At 42.8% G+C, this 19778-nt stretch overlaps 1 protein-coding gene across 5 annotated transcripts in view; it reads left to right on the top strand.

The window, feature by feature from the left end:
• Positions 1-18046, top strand: part of PPP4R1 (protein phosphatase 4 regulatory subunit 1) — a 58731-nt gene extending 40685 nt beyond the window's left edge. For all 5 annotated transcript variants that reach the window (XM_025886512.2, XM_073898532.1, XM_073898533.1 and 2 more), the window contains 10 exons: positions 249-772; positions 4326-4498; positions 5833-5928; positions 7659-7844; positions 9541-9702; positions 12230-12330; positions 15047-15167; positions 15256-15390; positions 15845-15986; positions 16887-18046. In XM_025886512.2, the coding sequence (XP_025742297.2) occupies positions 249-772; positions 4326-4498; positions 5833-5928; positions 7659-7844; positions 9541-9702; positions 12230-12330; positions 15047-15167; positions 15256-15390; positions 15845-15986; positions 16887-17050 (1804 nt within the window). In that variant the 3' untranslated portion in view covers positions 17051-18046. The remainder of the gene's footprint in view (positions 1-248; positions 773-4325; positions 4499-5832; positions 5929-7658; positions 7845-9540; positions 9703-12229; positions 12331-15046; positions 15168-15255; positions 15391-15844; positions 15987-16886) is intronic.
• The last annotated feature ends 1732 nt before the right edge of the window (positions 18047-19778 follow it).

Below are 19778 nucleotides of genomic sequence, written 5' to 3'. Positions count from 1 at the left end.
TCTTTTCCAACTCATGTAATGCGTTAATATCTAGACTTATGCTTAACAGATGTTTGCATCTATGAACACAGAACAACTGATGGAAAAAAGAAGCATTACCAGTATATACACTACTCAATTTGTATGGATAATCTGTAAATTTTAATACTGAACTTGTGTAAGTACTTTATGTAGTATCTTTCATTGAGTTTTTTTCAGTAATTATTTTTATACTTTCATTTTTTTTTTCCCAAATGAAACAATAAAAGGATCAGAGATCAAGAAGTCCCAGAGGATGTACAGATCAGGCCAGAGGATGTTTCTTCAGATCCCAGTATTAGTAATTCCAGTGTCAAACTGGAAAACATGGTGGAAGATCATGCTGAAACATCTAGGAAATCTCCAGGTGAAATAAGTGTCCCAGTGGACAGCTCTTTACTTTGTACTTTGTCCTCAGAATCTCATCAGGAAGCAGCTAGTAATGAGAATGATAAAAAGCCAGCTAACTGCAAATCTGCATTACGGCCAGAGGGTGGCGCCAGTTCACCAGATTCAGCTCTCTTAGATCAGGAATTGTACAACTCCTTCCATTTCTGGAGGACTCCTCTTCCTGAAATAGATCTAGATATAGAGCTTGAGCAGGGCTCTGGGAATACTCTCAGCCCAGAGAGACCAGAAGAAACCTCTGAAGTCACCGTACCAGGTTCTTCAAATATCACTATGGCCACCAGAAAGGAACTTGAAGAAATGATAGAAAATCTAGAGCCGCACATTGATGATCCAGATGTTAAAGGTACGGAAGAGTCTATCAGGTTCTTTACTCTAAAGCTGATATATTATTTGCTGACTCTTTTCCCAGAAAAATTGCCTTTTAAAAATTTATTTTCACCATCATCATCATCATGTATTCTTGTCTTGATAAATATCGATTAATGTGATACTTAGGGAGTTCCGTTTAGGTGAGCTCATCACTGTGTTGCTAACTGTAGCATACATACACAGATTTGTTAATTTACAGATCACTCGCCTTGACGTTTACACAGTCATTCAAATGGTGCTTTTTAGGGCTGTTCTGGGAGCGCTCACTGCATTCCAGTACCCGCTAGATCTCTGACACATCAGAGCACTTAACAAACGGTAATTGAAATATTTGAATAAACTGTTACAAATTTTTTTAACAAATAAGCTAAAAGTGAGGGTGTGCCTTTTAAAAAAGACCTATATGCACATACAGCTTTGTGTTTCAGAAGATGGCTAATCCTGTTTCATTTAAAATATATAGGCTGCAGGTGAGCGATTTCAGTACAAATACTATATTGTGATTTAATCCATTCCTTCTAGTTCAGCTCTTACACCTGCTGTAATTGAAATCTGTTGCAATGTTCTTTCTGTCCGTCATGATGGCCCTTTCATAACATATGTGTTGATTCATTGATTTGTTCAGCATTTCTTACTGAGCACCTGCTCTTGGGCCAGGTCCTTTCCTAAGCACTAAATATAGAGCAGCAACAAACCAGACCAAAATCCCAGCCTCAAAGAGCACAGAAGGGTGATGCTTAGCACATAAACTGCCCATGTGTCCAATGTTCTGCAGTAAAACGTAGGTGGGCAGTGTTGGGCATTTTCTTCTTAGGCTACAGAATTCCTGATTTTTTTTTATTTCATTGAAATCTGAGGGCATTGTTTAACTTGTGTTAAACTTAAGTAACTGTGCCTTGATTTTCCGTGTTGTCAGAAGGTGCTTTGAAGGGCTATACGTTAATTTTGGATGTGTCCTCATTTCTAATTCTGCCATTGTGGGCAGCCACAAACTGTCGGGAAATGTCCACCTTTTTGAACTAGTTATGTCGCATGTGTTAATTTTTTCTTGTTAGCTGGCCTGTAAAATGGTAAAGCAGCACTGCCCAGGGAATGCTCAAGTGGAGTTTCGGCGCTCCCAGGCCTGTGTCCCTTGGCCTTCCCCTCGTTGCTTGCTGTTAGTGGGCATTGTTGGGAAGCCGTAACAAGGCTGGGGCTGCTGCTTATAGGCGACCTTTGCTTCCCAGTCTTGCTAAATTTAACTCTTCCCTTTGTCAAAGCATTTGTGGGGTTTTTTTTCTCTCCAGATTTTTTGGTCAAAAAAATTTAAGTGTTTTCAGCGACTAGAAGGATATTCTTGTCAGAAAAAGAAAGCCCTTTCTCAGTCATAGAACAGAAACATGGAAGGCCAAAGAGGGAAGTAGGAAAACATGAAGAAGGTGTAAGAGATCTTCTTTTCTAAAATACTTACCTAGGGAATTTGAGGTTTTTCTGGCTTTGTCTAGGGCACTTTCAAAATCTCTGGCATTTGGGGTCACCAAGCGATTCAGGATTGAACTCTATGAGTAGCATTACTGATGCCACCTTGGTTTACTATAGCTAGACTCATAGACTACAAAAGGAAAAAATGCCCAAGCTCACAAAATCTAGGTTTCTACCCAGTTTAGGCCCAGTGGAAGAATTTGGGCCATTTTGGTAGCTGTGGTCAGAAAAAATCATATTGTTCCTTTGTTGAAATCTATAAATTGTTAGGAATTTGTGACTACCCCAGTATGTTGTGTGGAAGCGTGAGAGATTATTATAAAGTTTTAGCTTAACTGTACCAGCTTCTTCAGTGAAGGAGTAGAATTCACAGTTCTACGTTGTCCCTACATCTGAGCATGAGTCACTGGGGACTGTGTTTCTTCACAAGTCTATGATTAAACCAGCCCTGGTTCCTGGGATTTCAGTCTGTATTTTAAGTAGAATGCAGATTTTGATGAAAACCTGTGTGTTCAGTTTTCTTAACTTTTTTGTGGTGGTATGTCCTGCTGAAATTTCAGCATTTAGCCCGGCATTAGATTCTGCTTCATTCTCTGGCTGGAGAGTTGAAGCATCAGGTTTCCTCAGGAGTCAGCTCTAGGCTCTGTCTTGGTGATCTTTATGTATCAGTTTTTTGAGGAAGGTACTTCACAGTGTAACTCGTTTAAACTTATGAATGCACAAACATTAAAGGAGACAAAGAGAAATATGTAGTCCATTTAGAGAGAAATGACTCATGTAAGGCATTTTCTGTGAAAGGCTTTTTACTTTCTGGGAAACAATTAAAATGTGTTAGGGCTCTTTTTCTCACACCCCGTGCATTTTATGTGGGACAAAACATTTTAACCTTTATGTATTGTGCAATCTCCTTTAGTACTATTTTGATTTGTTTTGGAAACTTAAAAAGATTCCAGAACGGGGCCTAAACTGATTGAAAGGATTAGTACAAATTGCAACTGGAGTTCTCAAAAGAATGAGCATACTTTGCATGAGTAACTTTTTACAATTAAACACCTTCAATTTACTTACTTAACTCAGCAGCTAATGACCTAATAGAATAGAAGCTCATTCCATATGTCTCCTGTATCTCCGCTGCCAGGGGCCCGATGTGCTTGGGCTTGAGTTTCATAAATGCTGCAGCCCCATAATAGGCTGTCTTAATCAAAGTACTAGGATTGCTTTTTTTATAATCTTTTAAGTGGCATGGGGACACACTTTCTGATCTTTGTACTAATTAATTTCGAAGTTAAAATTGATGAATTTTTATATTTTGAGCATCCAGGTGGATTGTTACTTGAACAAATATAACCAAGCAGTTTTTTTGCTGCATGTCTCAATTGTTTGGGAGAAGGAAGAATGCCTTATTTTAGTTTTGAATCACTTTTATAAAGAAGGTGTAACACGAAACTTAGACTGGTAATAAAACATTTGCCAGATTTAAGAATCACTGCTTGGTAATTTGTTGTTTTGGTTTGCTTACAAGCAAGACAGTGCACACGTGGGGGTGTCCAAGTCACTAATTTCATTTTCAAAAGGAATTAGAGGAAAAAAAAAGCTGGAATGAGATATGAGATGTTGAAATGTAACTGCAACAGAAATCTTTGTAATTACCATTGTTTTATGTTGGCAGGGTTTGTGTGACTGCTCTTCTGCTAAAATAGCTTAGTAAGTAAGCCTTGTCAGTTCGATTCATGCACTACCAAAACATAGTTAACTTACACTGAAATTGACTCCTTTTAATAAACTGGAGATACCTCCAAAACTAGATAGCATTTCTCTTTCATACTAACGCAGAATAATGTACAGTAGTGGATAAGCATTTTTAATCTCATGAAAGCATATTAGTTTTCTACTTTCTCTCTCGAAGGACTAATGATTTACCACAGTAGTTTTTTTTTTCAGCTTTTTGATGGCAGTGTCAAAACAGTATACATTTCATTGATAACCTCTAGTGCAAACAGAGGAGAAACTTGCAGGCAGGTAGTCGATTCTGCCGCTCATACGCCCTTTCCCTGTTCCGCCCACAGCGCAAGTGGACGTGCTGTCCGCCGCGCTGCGTGCTTCCAGGCTGGATGCTCGCGAGGAGGCCAGCGATGCAGAAAAGAGAAGTGATGTGCAAGACGAGCTGGGTGTAAATGAGCTACCAAACTGTAAAATAAATCACGACGCCTCCGTGCCTTTAATCAGCGATGCTGTTGAGGTAATGCACTCAGTAAAATGTTTATCCAGTGAAAATAGTTCCAATCAGAAGTCTTTTGTTGGGGGAATAGTTGTAGCTAATCACTTCCTAATTAGTACATTCTGTTTGTTGCTGATTTCGTCAGCTCTCTCTTCGGCATAAAGTAAAAGTACTTGTCACCACATTCTGTCTTTGTGACATTAGTGTCATGTTCAATGCTTGGAAATGTAAATCCCAGTCCTGTCTACATGACCATTTGAGTAGCTTCAATGTGTTAACGTAGCTCACTGCAGTGAAATAGTCTTACTGGAAACAAAGCCCTTTATCAAGAATAATTAACTCTTCCCTTTTCTTTTTGGAGAGGTGCTTTGTTTCTGATCGGACCATTTCACTGCAGCAAGCAACACAGTATTCTGAGCAGAAGATCGGGACTTGAGGCCATGTTGCGGAGGGCCAGTGGCATTATCTGGACTCTGGAGTGTGAGGGTGGGTACTGTTACTAGCATCATCTTCGCTGTGTACTTGGAGCTGTTCTGTGTGATCCTTCCCCGATTTCCTACTGCACCCCCCGCCCCCAGCCAGCATCATGTGGGATCGGTATTTCTTACCCTTGTTTAGAGAAACACGGGGAAGGAATAGCACCACTGGTTGCAAGAAGCAGCCGGTCACAGATCAGAGCGGCTCGAGTGATAAGCTCAGGGCAGAGTGCCTGTATACATACCGGGGATGGAGAGGGTTCTTGGAGCATTAGTGGATTTCTGTTTTGTTTTTTGTTAGGTGACAGCTGGTAGAGTTATAAATCTTATATAATACCCGTGCTTCAGAATGAAACCCTGGCCACCTGTCATCATTGGAGATTTGAATGCTATGATATCTCTGCATTTTAGAAGGTGTTTTGTTTGTTTTGGAGTTTTTTCGAAGCTGGTAAAAAAGTATATTTGTGAAATTAGAAATAGCCGACAGTAGAAGAAAAACTACATAGGATATCCCATGGCCTCTAAAACATTGACCAAAAGCACCCTCTATAATATAATAATACTATCTTTATAAGTAAGCTAATTTTAGATATTGGAACCATTTCAAAATTACTTCTCAATTTACATATTTTAATGAGTTTATTCTGGAATTCATTTTCATATGTTTAGCAACCTATTCCGCAAGTTTGACTCAAGTTGGGGTGTGGGGGGATTTCTTATGAGATCTTAGGCATCTTTATAAGCTTTTAAAAGCTTGAAGAATTTATATGTATTTATATCTCCAGGTAATCTTGAAAGGTAAGTAACTTAGTAAGATGGTTTAAGTGAAGGACACTTACAGAAGGGATAGTTCTTCACGTAAATATTTTTTCCTAACAGAATATGGACTCTGCCCTTCGCTATATTCATAATGATTCGGACTTGAGCACCAACAGTAGTTTTAGCCCTGATGAGGAGAGGAGATCTAAAGTACAAGTAAGTGACAACAAGTCTTTATGTGGTGAGGGTCTTGTTAATTCCTCTTCGAAACCCAATTCCCACCGAATTTGGTCCTCCTTACAATGAGCTTTTTAAAAGTAAGACTAGTATATCATACTTATGATAAGAAAATTCAAATAGAGTAGAATACAAGCAGAAATCTTCCTTTTCTCACACCTGTGATCACATTCTTCAGAGTAACCACAGATCACAACTCCTTCCTTCCTTCCTTCCTTCCTTCCTTCCTTCCTTCCTTCCTTCCCTTTCGAGAGCGAGAGGGGGAGGGGCAGAGGGAGAGAGAATCTTAAGCAGGCTCCTCACCCAGAGCAGAGCCTGACATGGGGCTCGATCTCATGACCCTGAGATCACGACCTGAGCCGAAATCAAGAGTCGGACACTTACCCAACTGAGCCACCCAGGCGCCCTGTATATTTCTTCATAAACATTTTCTGGATACAGAAACATGAATACGTACCCCTTTTTGTCTGTCAAAGACAGAATCATGCCATCATACCTAGGTATTTCATGGTGCCTGATTTGCCAAGAATTACAAGATACATCTTAATTTCAGAGATGAAAGTATGAAAAAGTGTCCCTAAGCCATATAAAGTGCCATCAATGGCAAGTTATGCTCCAATTTCAGAAATTTTAAATGTGGGAAAATATGCTTATGGAATATTTGGAATATGATCGTTTGTACCCTGCTTCTGTGTGTGTGTTGATCTTTCCATATATGCTCACTGCCCATGCCCACCATAGCAGCATAGTGTCCCTGCAGTATGGCCTCTGTCTTGAGAACTACCTTCCAAAGTTCCTTATGATGCCTCCAGGTTCAGTCCTGGGACCTTACATGTGGTGCCGCATTCATTGTGATTATGTGGGCATTTCCTAGGTCAAATGGTATATGTTCTTCTTTTTGCTCTGTTTATTAAAAATGGAATTAGTATTCACAGTGTTGTAAACATGCTTTTCACTGCTTACATTGTAGATGTATTTTCAAGTTCATAAAAGCGGATGGTCTCATTCTCTTAATGAATTTATTTCAATTTTAGTTCATTTTTTATAAATAGGTAAGTTTATATAGTTCAGAATTCAAAAGGTACAGAGACATTTGGTGATACTTCCTTCTCGGTTTTCTTCTCCAGCATCCATTTGGCTTTCCCCAAAGCAACTGGTTTTGTTTCTTTTGTGTGTTCTTCCAGAGCTGTGTTATGTATATGTTAGCAAGACTGTGTAGACATTCTTCTTTTCCTCACATTTATATGAATGGTTAGATGTTTATTCACTTTAAATTTTTATAGGTAATTGCTCAATTTCCATCAAAAGGTGGGTGTTGTTTTTATAAAACCCAGGTTGGTAATAGTGTGCCTGTTTCATCACATCCACTGGGTCACGTCAGACTTGGCCCCCCGCCAACGCTGAGAGGTGCCTGTCTTACTGCTGGTGCAGCTCTTCAGTTTAGTCATCAGCTCTGATCATCATCTAAGCTGTGTTCTGTTCTAAGATCTTACTGTTTTTCTTCTGGAGTGGCTTCTTTTATTTAGATATATTTTTTCCTTCGCATGTTTTTCCTACCTCTTCTCCGTAGATCCCTGAAACTTTGAAACTGGATTTTTCTCTGCTCGTTGAGATGCTATGTTAAACTCTTCATCTATTTAAAAATAAATTTACTCAATTTATGCCTAGACTGCTAAAATGAATCCCTGCCATGTGTCTCTCTCCGTTAGGATGTTGTGCCTCAGGCTCTGTTAGATCAGTATTTATCTATGACAGACCCGTCTCGTGCACAGACCGTCGACACTGAGATCGCTAAGCACTGTGCCTACAGCCTTCCCGGCGTGGCCCTGACCCTGGGCAGGCAGAACTGGCACTGCCTGAGAGAGACCTACGAGACGCTCGCGTCAGACATGCAGGTGAGTGAGTGTGGGTGGAAGGCACAGTGATGTGCCCCTTCACAACCTAGGAGCGTTTCTGTTCATATTCCAGCAAATACTTGGTATTACAGGAAATCATGTGCAGAAGAGCTTGAAAGTAATACCAAAGAGCTTGCTTTTTGTATGGTCCCAAGTTCCACCATTTGGAAATTATTGCATTTGACGTGCCTAAGTTCCTAATTTACGAATGTGTTATTGTCTGAAGTTTATGTGTAGGTTGATTCTAGACACAGTGTTATAAATGCTGCTTTTATTTTCTTAAAACTTAAATAGAACTGTAGTAGCATTAGCACTCCCGAACTCTGGGCCCTGGTTCAGTGAGTGTTGCAGTAAAGGTGGGGGAAGGTGTGTGTGTGTGTGTGTGTCCGCGCACACTACCAACACCATCCCTCTGAAAGAAAACAAAATGTGAAATGTTGACCCTAGGTCATCTTGTCTGGATATCTGTGTGATTTTGTGGCTCTTTCCCTAGATCTTGTTGACTTAACTTCCCCTGCCATTAGGTCTGGTTTCTTTGTCATACACCAGAATTTTGCCCCCTCTTCCACAAAATCTGTTTGGTGAAATTAATCTTTTGGTTATTAAGAAAGCAGTCTGGTTAGACTAATTTATACTGAGATATGAATCATTTTCCCTTAAATATGTTAGTGATGATTGCATTTTTCAAGGAATTTGTGCTGTTTACTAAGCAAGGTAGGAGTTGGAAGTAATCGTGAGAGAACATAGGTCAAGGTCCTTTTCTGACCTAAGAGGTTAGGAACAGGGTCCAGGTGAAGTGAATTTATCCTGTGTTCACACACTTCTTCACCAGTAGAACTGGGCAGGGGACCACAAAGGACCAATCTGCAGAGTGCAGTATCCTCCACATCGGTGGTTTTCCATCTTCATCCCACAGGCCTTTCAAGGTTCCTGTGGGGTGCGCACCTCGGGGCCCCTGGTGACCAGGAAGGCCCTGGATGGGCAGGGCTTCTTGCCTCTATCCCCCTCTCCCCCCCCCTCCATCAGAACAGCTCTGCCTTCATCTGCTTGATACGTTGAATGCGGGTATAAAATTTTATTTCAAGAATAGGGTTTAGTGTTTGGGATTGGGGATAAAACCCTTGCTGTAAATGGCTTCTCGGCAAGTAGAGTGTTTTAAGCTAAGTAACAAAATAAAACATTTTAAACTAAAGCAACATGAAGAAAAAGATGTTTTTAATGTAAACTTCCCTACATTTTCCTGTTCTTACATTTCCTTAATTGCCAGTTCCTTAGAAACAAGTTTCATTACTGTTTTTTTAACCATAAGATAGACTGTACAAGAATCAAAAGGGGAACAGTCAAGCAAGGATGATACTAGCCAGCCTTTGATGGATGTGGGACATCTGTAAATCGGGTATCCAGTGTTCAGAGAACTACAAAGACTATGCCCTTAGTGATTTCCAAGCTTTTTTCCCTTTGTAAATGAAAGGAGAATAATACACACGGTGCAGGGCTTTGAAATGTCTCTGCCAGTTTTTGAGACATAGCAGGCATTTAAAGCTGAGCGTCTATTCTTATCATTACTTCTGTTCCAATTTAATTGTTTGAGATCGGTAACATTTAGATCTAAGTTAGCCTGCATACACCGGCTGAGAGGTAAAGCGCTTGGTACCGTGTGCTTTGTTTACGAATGCAGTCATCTTTATCTCTGCAGTGGAAGGTTCGAAGAACATTAGCCTTCTCCATCCACGAGCTTGCAGTTATCCTTGGAGATCAGCTGACAGCTGCAGATCTGGTTCCCATCTTCAATGGATTTTTAAAAGACCTCGACGAAGTCAGGATAGGTGTTCTTAAACATTTGCATGATTTTCTGAAGGTAACTTTTAAATTTTTCTGCATAAAAACAGACTAAAGTTCCACTGTAGAAGTTTTGGTTTTCTGTTCCCACCAAGATTAAGTTTCTGTATGTTCTACGTAAGAAAATGTAGCCATGAGGTGATGATAAGATGTAACTTAAAAAAAAAAAAAAAAAAAAAAAAGATAGTCCCATTCTGATCACTTTTGCTGGTGTCCTTTGAATTTTTAATTTTAAAATAATTACACTGAATTTCAATTTTACTTATTTATTTTTAAAGATTTTATTTATTTATCTGACAGAGCACAAGTAGGGGGAGCAGCAGACAGAGGGAGAGGGAGAAGCAGGCTTCTCGCCAAGCAGGGAGCCCAATGCGGGGCTCAATCCCAGGACCCCAGGATCATGATTTGAGCCAAAGGCAGCCGCTTAACTGACTGAGCCACCCAGCGCCCCTAAATTTCATTTTTAAACACTGTTAGATCATGATTACAAGCACTTTTTTTTTTCAAAATTACTGAATTAAATACATGTACAAAAATTCCATGAACATTTAAGTTTGGAGGCTTTATGTGATATTTTAGAAGTCCTTATCTTAGGAGACGGTATGGATCTCTGGTCTTAGAGGTGAACAGCTGTGATCTTACAACTTGTTAGTCCTGGAATACTGTTGTTTCTTAGACTTTAACCTTGAAATTGGCTCTTGTAGTTTGAAGTTTTGAGGTACAGAAGTAATATAATCCTACTTTGAAAAGCATTGGTACCGTGTTAGTGTATTTTGTGCAGATCATACTGAAATTTCTCTGCCCGTCCCATTAGTGTGCTGGTATAGCTTCCCCCGTCCCCCAGTTCAGAATCCAATCAGGAATTCCATATTGAATTTGAATATTGCATCTCTTTAGCCCTCTTAGATCTAGAACAGTTTCCTGACTTGTGTCTTTAATGTCATCGGCATCTTTGAAGAGGCCAAGCTGGTTGCTTTGCAGATGCCCCTCAGTTTGAGGGCAGCTGCACAGTGACATTCAGGTCGCAGGTTTGCTCGGTGGGCACCGTCACCTGTGTGTGCACCATCCCTGCATCACTGGCGATGTGACCCCAGCCACGTGATCATGGTGGCGTCCGTTGGCTCCCTCCGTTGTAAAATGACCTCTCACCTTCCTGATTAGCGATTGCTTGGGGGGCGATACTTTCAAACTCTGAACACTTCCCCCCCTGAGTCTTTCACCCAGAGCTTTTGTGTCCGTGCGTCTGTACACGGTTCTCGCCTCAATCGGTTGTTACTGTGTTGGCTGTAAAATACCAATTTTCTGTTTTTATAATTCCTTCTCCATTTATTAGTTGGCATGCTCATGCAAAGCTAATATTTTCCTTCTCTCCCTCCCCCTTCATGGAATTTTTTTTTTTTAGCGTTAAGTGTGAACTCTGGAATTTTTTTTCTATTCAGCGTAATCCATTTCTTTCCTTGGTTCTGAGCATCAGTTTGGCTAACAGGAACCCCTGAAAGCCGCCTCCCAGGCCCCTTTGATCTGTCCCCTCACGTTAAGCACAGCCTTACTTCCTTCTACCCCACCTTCTCCTTCCTCTGCCCCAGGCCCGAGTCAGCTGTTTTCCGGTGGAGAGCGGTAGTTAGAAGTACGCCCCAGGCCCTGGATGTGCCCCTGCTCCCTGGGGCATCATCTCCTTTCCGCCTTCTCCGGGGACGGGAGCTGGCAGCGGTTTTTTTGGTTTGGGTTTGTTTGGTTTTTTTAATTACTGAGTTCATACGGATAGCTTCCAGTCCCACACCGTTTCCTTTCCTTTTTCCACTTCCTATTTTTTCTTTTCTCTCATGGTAAAAACTCTGTTCTTAACGTGAACGTACTCAGTCGTTTACTCAGTTCCACAGCATACATGGAGTTTCAGAATTACTCCACCAATATTAATTCTAACATCAACTCAACCAAAAAAACGTTCAAGATTTCCTTCAGCACTTTGTTCTTAGAACATACCCCATGAACGTGTATAGTCAGAGTACTTTTTTTCTGCGTGATTCTTAACTGATATACAGTTAGGTTTGTTTGCCTCTGTTTATATCAAATTTTAGGGTTTTCCCCCCTTGCTGACCATAAACCTCCTTTAAAATGGCTATAGAGCAATCATTGGGATTTTTTTCCATTCAACAAATATTTATTGAGCACCTACCATGTGCCATCCCGGTGCCAGGCACTGGGCTCACATGTGTGAGTAACAGCACATTACTGTCTTCCAAGAGTTCACAGGAACGACGGTGTCCCATGAACATAGCGGGTCAGTCCTGCCATAGATCTGTGACCAAGGTACTGTAGGGTTCAGAGGAGGTCACGTATGGCTCAAGGAACAAATATTTCAAAAAAGGATAAGACTCTTAATGGTAAATGGGATTATCGGGGAAAATGACCTTAACGTCAATTTTAAAACAATCTGAGAACTGTCTGTTCTCAGAAGAATTAACTATATTGTAGTTGTTTTCAAGCAGTCTAGTAAAAGTAATAATGCCTATATCTTAGCGAATATTTTTATTTTGTCACTTCAGCTTCTTCATATTGACAAAAGAAGAGAGTATCTTTATCAACTTCAGGAGTTTTTGGTGACAGATAATAGTAGAAATTGGCGCTTTCGAGCTGAACTGGCTGAGTAAGTTCTCACAGTTTATTGGACTGTGTTTTGGAGGGGTATTTACTTCATCTTTACCTTTTTGGGATTTGTTCATTACTTTGTGTAGATGCAAGTTTCTTTCCGGTGTTCTATAAAACATTTCTTGAAGTGCAGGTCCTGCCAGCAGTGAATTTTCTCAGCCTTTTTTTTTTTTTTTAAACCTTTTCGCCTTTTTTTTTCTTACTGTGGTAAGATTTAGTACACTCATAGTGTTGTGCAACCATTACCATTATCTAGTTCTAGAACATTCCATCCTCCCAAAAGGAACACCATGCCCTTTCACAGTCATTCCTCATCCCTCTGTGCCCTCAACTTATAGCAACCATTACTTTACCCTCTGTGGATTTGCCTATTCTGAACATATCATATAAGTGGAATTTTTAACATGTGGCCTTTTGTTTCTTGACTTAGCATGTTTTCAGGATTCATTCGTGTTGTAGCATATGTCAGAACTTTATTACTTTTTATGACTAATACTCCATTGTATACCACTTTTTAAAATTCATTCATCCCTCGGTGCATGTTTGGGTTGTTTCTACATTTTGGTTTGATGTGACTGGTGCTGCTATGAACATTCATGTACAGGTTTTTCCTTGAACACCGGTCTTCACTTATTCTGTGGTGGATTTGATGGATTTTTTGATAATTCTGTCTAATTTGTTGAGGAGCCACCAAACTATTTTCCACAACAGTTCTACCATTTTACGTTCCCATGAGCAATGTACAGGGATTCCAGTTTCACCACATCCTCCCCAACACTTGGTGTTTTCCTTTTTTTAACAAATTATAGCCATCATTATAGTGGTTGCGAAGCAGTGTTTTGTGGTGATCTTGATCTGCATTTCCTTAATGACTGGTGGTGTTTAACACCTTTTCATATGCTTGTTGACCATTTATATATAATCCAGAGAAATGTCTATGCAAGTCCATTGCCCATTTTTTTAATTGGGCTGTTTGTCTTAAATTGGGTTGAGTTGTAAGAGTTCTTTATGTATTCTGGATTCCAGACCTCACTTGCCTTTTTAAAAGGTATCTTTGCTGGGTATAGAATTGGGACTGACAGTCTTGGTTATTTTTTGTTGTTGTTTTCTTCGTACATTAAAGGTTCTGGCTTGCCAGGTTTCTGGCTGAAAATAGGCACATCTCTTCTGCCATTAGTGTGGAGGGTTGGGTCCATCTAATCAGGAGCAAGCTGGGTTTGGGCTTTGCTGTTGCTATGATTGCCTTCAGTGGCTGGTAAGCTTTGCTGCCTCTCACCATGGCCTGCCAGTGCCTTTTGCTGAGGGTGGGAGCCGGGGTTCCAGGGGGCCTCCTCCTGTGTTTGTGTTCCATCCTCAGCTTGCAGCTCTCATGCACCCTTGTAAACCAGGGGGGGTCTCTTCCCCTCCCGCAGCTGTAGACCGCTGTTAGGATATGGTAGGCTTGTGCTGGGAAAGAGGAGAATCTCTGTTATTTTGGTTCACCCTCAGTCTCTGGGAGGCCCTGGGTCCCTGGGCTTTCTCAGAGTCTTCCCCTATCCCTGTAGCATCCAGTCTCTGCCTCGTATCTGTGGTCCATGTTGGGCACAGGTTCCTGCCCCTCCTCAGCAGGAGGAGACTTCTTTTGTTATCAGTGTAGGGTCTTCGCTCAAGGTTTGCTGCCCCCCTCTCTGGGAGAGAGTTCTTCTCTTCTGCCCCCCTCCGCTGCAGTGTGTTCGCCTGTGCCCAGGGGTGAGCAGGCTTTGCTGCCCTTCTGTCAGCACCATAAGGCTCAGGCTCAGTAAAGAGAAGGGCCCAGGGGAGTGTGTGGGGCTTTATGCCTGTCCCCCAAGATGTGTCACTCATTTCCTGCCTGCTGAATCACAGCCTCTCTCTGGTTTGCTTTCCTGACCCGACTTTCTCATGTGGTATGCACCCAGGGGAGGCCAGCAAGAAAGTTTGCAGTGTCAGAAAATGGAATCGATAAATGTGCCTCTCATCTCTGAGTATTTTATATATGTGTACAAGAACATGGGTCATTGTTACATTATGTATATTCATGCTTTTGGTTTACTCCCTACTGATTACGAATGTAAATAGTCTTAAACATAAAATCTGAAAGGCAAAAATCTCATTCGTATCAGAGGTATTTTTTCAAGGGCGTTGTTGTGTCTACTCAAAGTAGACTGGTGGACGTGGTCAGTCTTCACGTCTCCCCAGATGTAATAGGAACAGTCACTAGAGGACCTCTTCATTTCTGTTATCCCTAGTAAACGTATCATTCATTCCCTTAGAAGCTGCTCAGAGCCTTGACAGATACACATCAGGCTACCTAATATTGCTAGAACTTCTTATCTAGGAAACTGATTTGTAGATGGAAGTTTCTTAGCATTCTGAACGGTTACTGTGGAAAAAATATGTTTCATGTCCCAGTTGAACATAGTGGGAAATGCATTGCTCTGTCTCTCATTCCCTGTGGACACAAAATTCTACATTTGTTTTCTTTACGTTCTAAGGGGAAGAGATACTTCTTGAACTTGCATAGTGTTTAAATGCATTTCCAGATACATACAGACTAGAGATAACTCTATGCATGAGAGACCACGTTAATCACTAGTCTTTGCATGTGTTCATCTTACAAATAGTATCCAGTATTACAAATTATTCAGATGATTAACCTATTTTCATTTATTTTAAAATTTTAATTATATTTTTATTTTTATAATTCACTTTTATAGACAGCTGATTTTACTTCTAGAATTATATAGTCCCAGAGATGTTTATGACTATTTACGTCCCATTGCTCTGAATCTATGTGCAGATAAAGTTTCTTCTGTTCGTTGGATTTCCTACAAGTTGGTATGTGTTACAATTTTTACAATTTTAGAACAGTACACTGTTCAAGAAGATCCTAGAACTCCTCACTTCTCTGTGTTCCCCCTCCTAGGTCAGTGAAATGGTGAAGAAGCTGCACATGGCTACGCCCCCCACGTTTGGAGTGGACCTCATCAATGAGCTTGTAGAAAACTTTGGTAGATGTCCCAAGTGGTCTGGTCGGCAAGCCTTTGTCTTTGTCTGCCAGGTAAGTGAAGACTTACCCATTTGTGACCCATTTTTCTTTCTGAAGCTTTGTTTCTTCTCCCGCTCTTTGCCTTTCAACACCCTCTTTCTTATCCTTAAGGAACAGAGTTTTGCATCTGGCTCTTCGTAGGATCACCTGTTCCCTAGAGTAGGGGCCTGCCTGGCTCATCCCACATCCATCCACTAGGGGGTGCTCGGGGCCCATGGCACGTGTGTATAAATGCGTGTGACTGTGCATACTGCACACTCCAGGACTCAGTGGAACCATTAAAAAACTGTAGGGACTTAAAATTATGTCATCTTAGTTTTGAGTTCCCAAGTGTCTGGAATATTGGTTTAAAAAGAAGTAACTAAAATCTGGAGTACTTCGGTTGTTATCAAAAGATAATGTTCGCCGGTATCCTGGTTTGGTAGACTACCTTGGCAACTGTAAAGCAGCTGTTTGTCTTCCCCAGACTGTCATTGAGGACGATTGCCTTCCCATGGACCAGTTCGCCGTGCATCTGATGCCACATCTGCTAACCTTGGCGAATGATAGGGTTCCAAACGTTCGAGTGCTGCTCGCAAAGACATTAAGACAAACTCTACTAGAGAAAGGTGGGTGGGTGGCTCTGTTAGGAAAACTGTATGTGGCGGGGAGGAGGCGTGTAGACTACGTGGAGGGAGAAGTGTTGTATGTCCACAAACATAATGTGATAGGAGAAGATCTGTGAGTTGTTAATGGGGGACCCCTAAGAGAGGACACAGATTGGAGGACAGGGACGTGTTCGCCTTTCTGCCCCAGGGGCATTTCTTTTATAACTGCAGACTTAGTTTGAGAGATTGGAAAGTCACTTAGGAGGAAAAACTCTTGCCTTCGGTCTGCCGCGCATGACGTGCGTTACTGCTGTTCTAGGCCAGGAGGCATGTTTGGGTTTCCTCCTGCTCTTCATTCCTTACGCAGAAGACAGACGCCCCCTAGTACTTGCTCTGCTGCACATTCTAAGAAGCTGCTCAAGATTTAGCTTATTTATTGTCATCCTCCCAAAATGCCTAATAAATATCATTTAATGCATGAACTCGTAAACAAAGCACAGAAAGGTTTGTAATAGACGTCTAAGAATAGGGGTAAATGAATACTGGTTTTTTCTTCTTTAGAATTCATTTATCGTTTTAATAGCAATTATAAGGAAATGGCTAGAGAAGACTGGTTTTTAGTCATGTGTGATTGGTATTTGAGGTGTTTTTACTGAGTGAATTAATAGCTATCACAAGTATAAGTTTAATATGTTTATTAGCTTCGCTGCCATTTAGTCTTCTAAAAATAATCAAGATAAATCTTCTGATTCTCTTATGTTTGGGGTTTTTTTTCATATTACACAAATCAATTCAGATTACTGTTTATAATTCAACATAGCTTGTGTTTATACTTTATGACCAAGAACTTCGTATACTTGTACCTGATAAAACTGAATTGTTAAACTAATTTTATCTGTAATCTGCACTTTGCATCTCCAGAATATTTCTTGACCTCTGCCGGCTGTCACCAGGAAGCCGTGGAACAGACCATCGTGGCTCTTCAGATGGATCGGGACAGTGACGTCAAGTATTTTGCAAGCATCCACCCTGCTAGTACCAAAATCTCTGATGATGCCATGAGCACAGCTTCCTCAACCTACTAGAAAGCTGGGACCTCGTTGTCCTCCTTCCTCGGGGGCCAAGGGCTGACAAGTGCTCCACGCGTGTGATCTGGGACAGCCTCTGGGAGGAGGAGAGACCTTCCTCTCTCGCAGACTCAATTGCAGGTGCAAGTTGCCTACACTGATACCAGGGATTTTAAGAGTCAAGAGAAAGTACAGTAAACACTATTATCTTATCTTGACTTTAAGGGAAAATAATTTCTCAGAGGATTATAATTGTCACCGAAGCCTTAAATCCTTCCGTCTTCCTGACTGAATGAAACTTGAATTGGCAGAGCATTTTCCTTATGGAAGGGAGGAGATTCCCAGAGACCTGCATTGCTTTCTCCTGGTTTTCTTTAACGACAGATAGATGGAGTGGCAGCCAGAAGGCGGCTGTGAGCCAGGATGTAAAGAGACCTTCAGTATTAGCCCGCACTGTCCCCACGCAGGCAAGGACCTGTTGGTTCTGTGGCCAGCTGCCCAGCCCAGCCCTAAGTGTGAATAGTTTCTGGCGTGTGTAAATGCGAAAGGAGATTTGGGGGGGAGGGGTTCTCCTAAGGGCTTGATGCTAACACTAAAGTAGAATCTGATTTTAACTCTTAAATGCAGCATATTGCTGTGCACATTTACAGAATGTTGGCTGAGTATCTGTGTCCTGATTTTCTTCATGCTGGTCATGATCTGAAGGAGTTTATTGGCACGTGTGCTGTATGTCAGGTGTTTTTAACTTGATCATGATCGGCTCTAGGTGCAGCTTTCCTTCCCACGCTGTACATACCTGTGACCACTCTCAGGAGTGCTGCGGTCTTTAATCATGCTGTTTAAACTGTTGTGGCACAAGTTCTCTTGTCCGAATAAAATTTATTAATAAGATCTATAGAGAGAGATATACACTTCTGATTGTTTTCTAGATGTCTGCAAATAAATGCAATTTGTGACCTGTATTAATGATTTAGTATGAAGTGGGAAAACTAGATTAAAATATTTGTCTTTTAACCAGTTTAGTAATTTCTTTGCCATCTGCACGTGCCACCCAGGGCCAGGTTCTGTTGTTGGGCAGCAGTCCCTGCAGGGCGAGTGTGCCCAGGCGCCTGGTCCCAGAGCCCGGCGAGCCCGGCCCCAGGGACACGTTCCATAGGAGCCCGGCCCCTAGGGGCCTCCAGGGGCAGGTCCGGAGCACCGCTGGCTTGCGCCGACCGCGAGCAGGGGGGCCGCCCTGTCTGCGGCTCGGAGTCCGGCCGCCGGGCCAGGCCGTGCGCACTGCTGTGAGGACACAGCCAGCCTGCCGAGTCCCCGCGGTGCCTCTGTGAGCCTTGGTTTCCGGGACTCGGGACTCGCCAGGCAGGGACTCAGGGTCGCGTGAGCAGGTCAGGCCCCCTCGAGGCTTGGGGTGCATGGGTTGGGGAGACCGAGGCTGCTTTCTGTACGGACGATTATGGAGAAGACCTGGGTCCCTTCCCCTCGCCTGACAAGAGCCAGGCGGTCTGCGCCTGCCGAGTGGGGCCGGGGGGCCGGGTGGCGGCTGTGGGGAGCAGGCTCTCCACGGCGAAGCTCTGCTCACACACGCTGTGCCCCGGAATTACCGTTGTTATCAGCTCCGCGACCGTGTACACCTAAGCGCCGCACGTTCTCGTAAGCGGGGGCCGTAACCGTCTATTTGGGGATCAAGAACTGGAATTTAGGGGTCACTTACAAAGGCACCAACGCCAGCCGATTTCCGCATTCACCTTCCCACTGCGGCTTGCACGTGCTGGGGGTGCCCACTAGTGCCTGAGGGGGCGCATCCAGGTCCCCCGTGGCCCCCACGTGCCCAGAAGCCCGGGGTGCTGTCCCACGGCCCCAGCAGTGAAAGCAGGCCCAGTGTGCATGGTCGCTAATGACCTCACAGTCCGGGGCAAGGTGCGCGTGGCGCCACTCTGATTCTCGGCTGTTTGGTCCCCACGGAGGGCTGGACGGGCTGGGGCTGGCGGGGGCCCGCGTGCACCCTCTCGTGTGACACGAGCGTCGAAGGGAGAAGAGGGAGGTAATGGACGATTCAGCAATGATTTCACATCCTCCAGGAGGCAAAACGGCAAATCAGTTAGTACTCAAGGCATTTTCATAATCGGAAAATGAGTAAAAGGTTAATTAAAAGTATTTACTATGGGGTAGCTAATCTTAGAAGATACTCAGTGATTTGGGGACTTTTGAGTGAGGTAGACAAAGGTGAAGAGGAAAACGGTCTTTTCCAAAAGCTAGAGCTTACTCCCCAAGCGGTCACGGTGGGGCATTTCCCCTGCCCTCTGCCGCCTCCCACCCCAGGGCGTGACCCTCCCTCAGCAGCCTGCCTGGCTCTGAGTCATGCTGCTCTAAAGGATCTCAGCTGCTCCTCCCCTGTCTGGGAGAAATCTCTTTGGGAGCTTTTGTGGTTGTTCAGAGTGTCCCTTTACCCAGCCCCCAGACCACCAGACCTCTCATTTGCTTAGTGGAATGGTTTGGGGGCCACCTTGTGGCTGTGATCTTTGTCTTTAAGTCTTGGAGGTATTTCTGTGATGCCAGACCACTAGTTTTTCTGGAACTTTCTAGCTGAATTGGCAAGTGCTGAGTTCCTGACTACCATGCAGATGCCCTCAGAGCCGTCCAGGCTGTTGGCATCCTGGCATCCATTCGTGGGGCAGGAGGTCGGGTGCACGGTGTGTGACTGATTCTTCTCCTACCTGTTCGGTCCGGGCCCCACTTTGTGTTGGGC

The sequence above is a fragment of the Callorhinus ursinus genome, unplaced genomic scaffold (genome assembly GCF_003265705.2).
Source record: "Callorhinus ursinus isolate GAN/ISIS: 27379988/994484 unplaced genomic scaffold, GSC_fseal_2.0 scaffold11, whole genome shotgun sequence".
Lineage (NCBI taxonomy): Eukaryota > Metazoa > Chordata > Mammalia > Carnivora > Otariidae > Callorhinus > Callorhinus ursinus.
The sequence above is the reverse complement of the archived record's forward strand: the minus strand, read 5'-3'. Positions and strand labels throughout refer to the sequence as shown.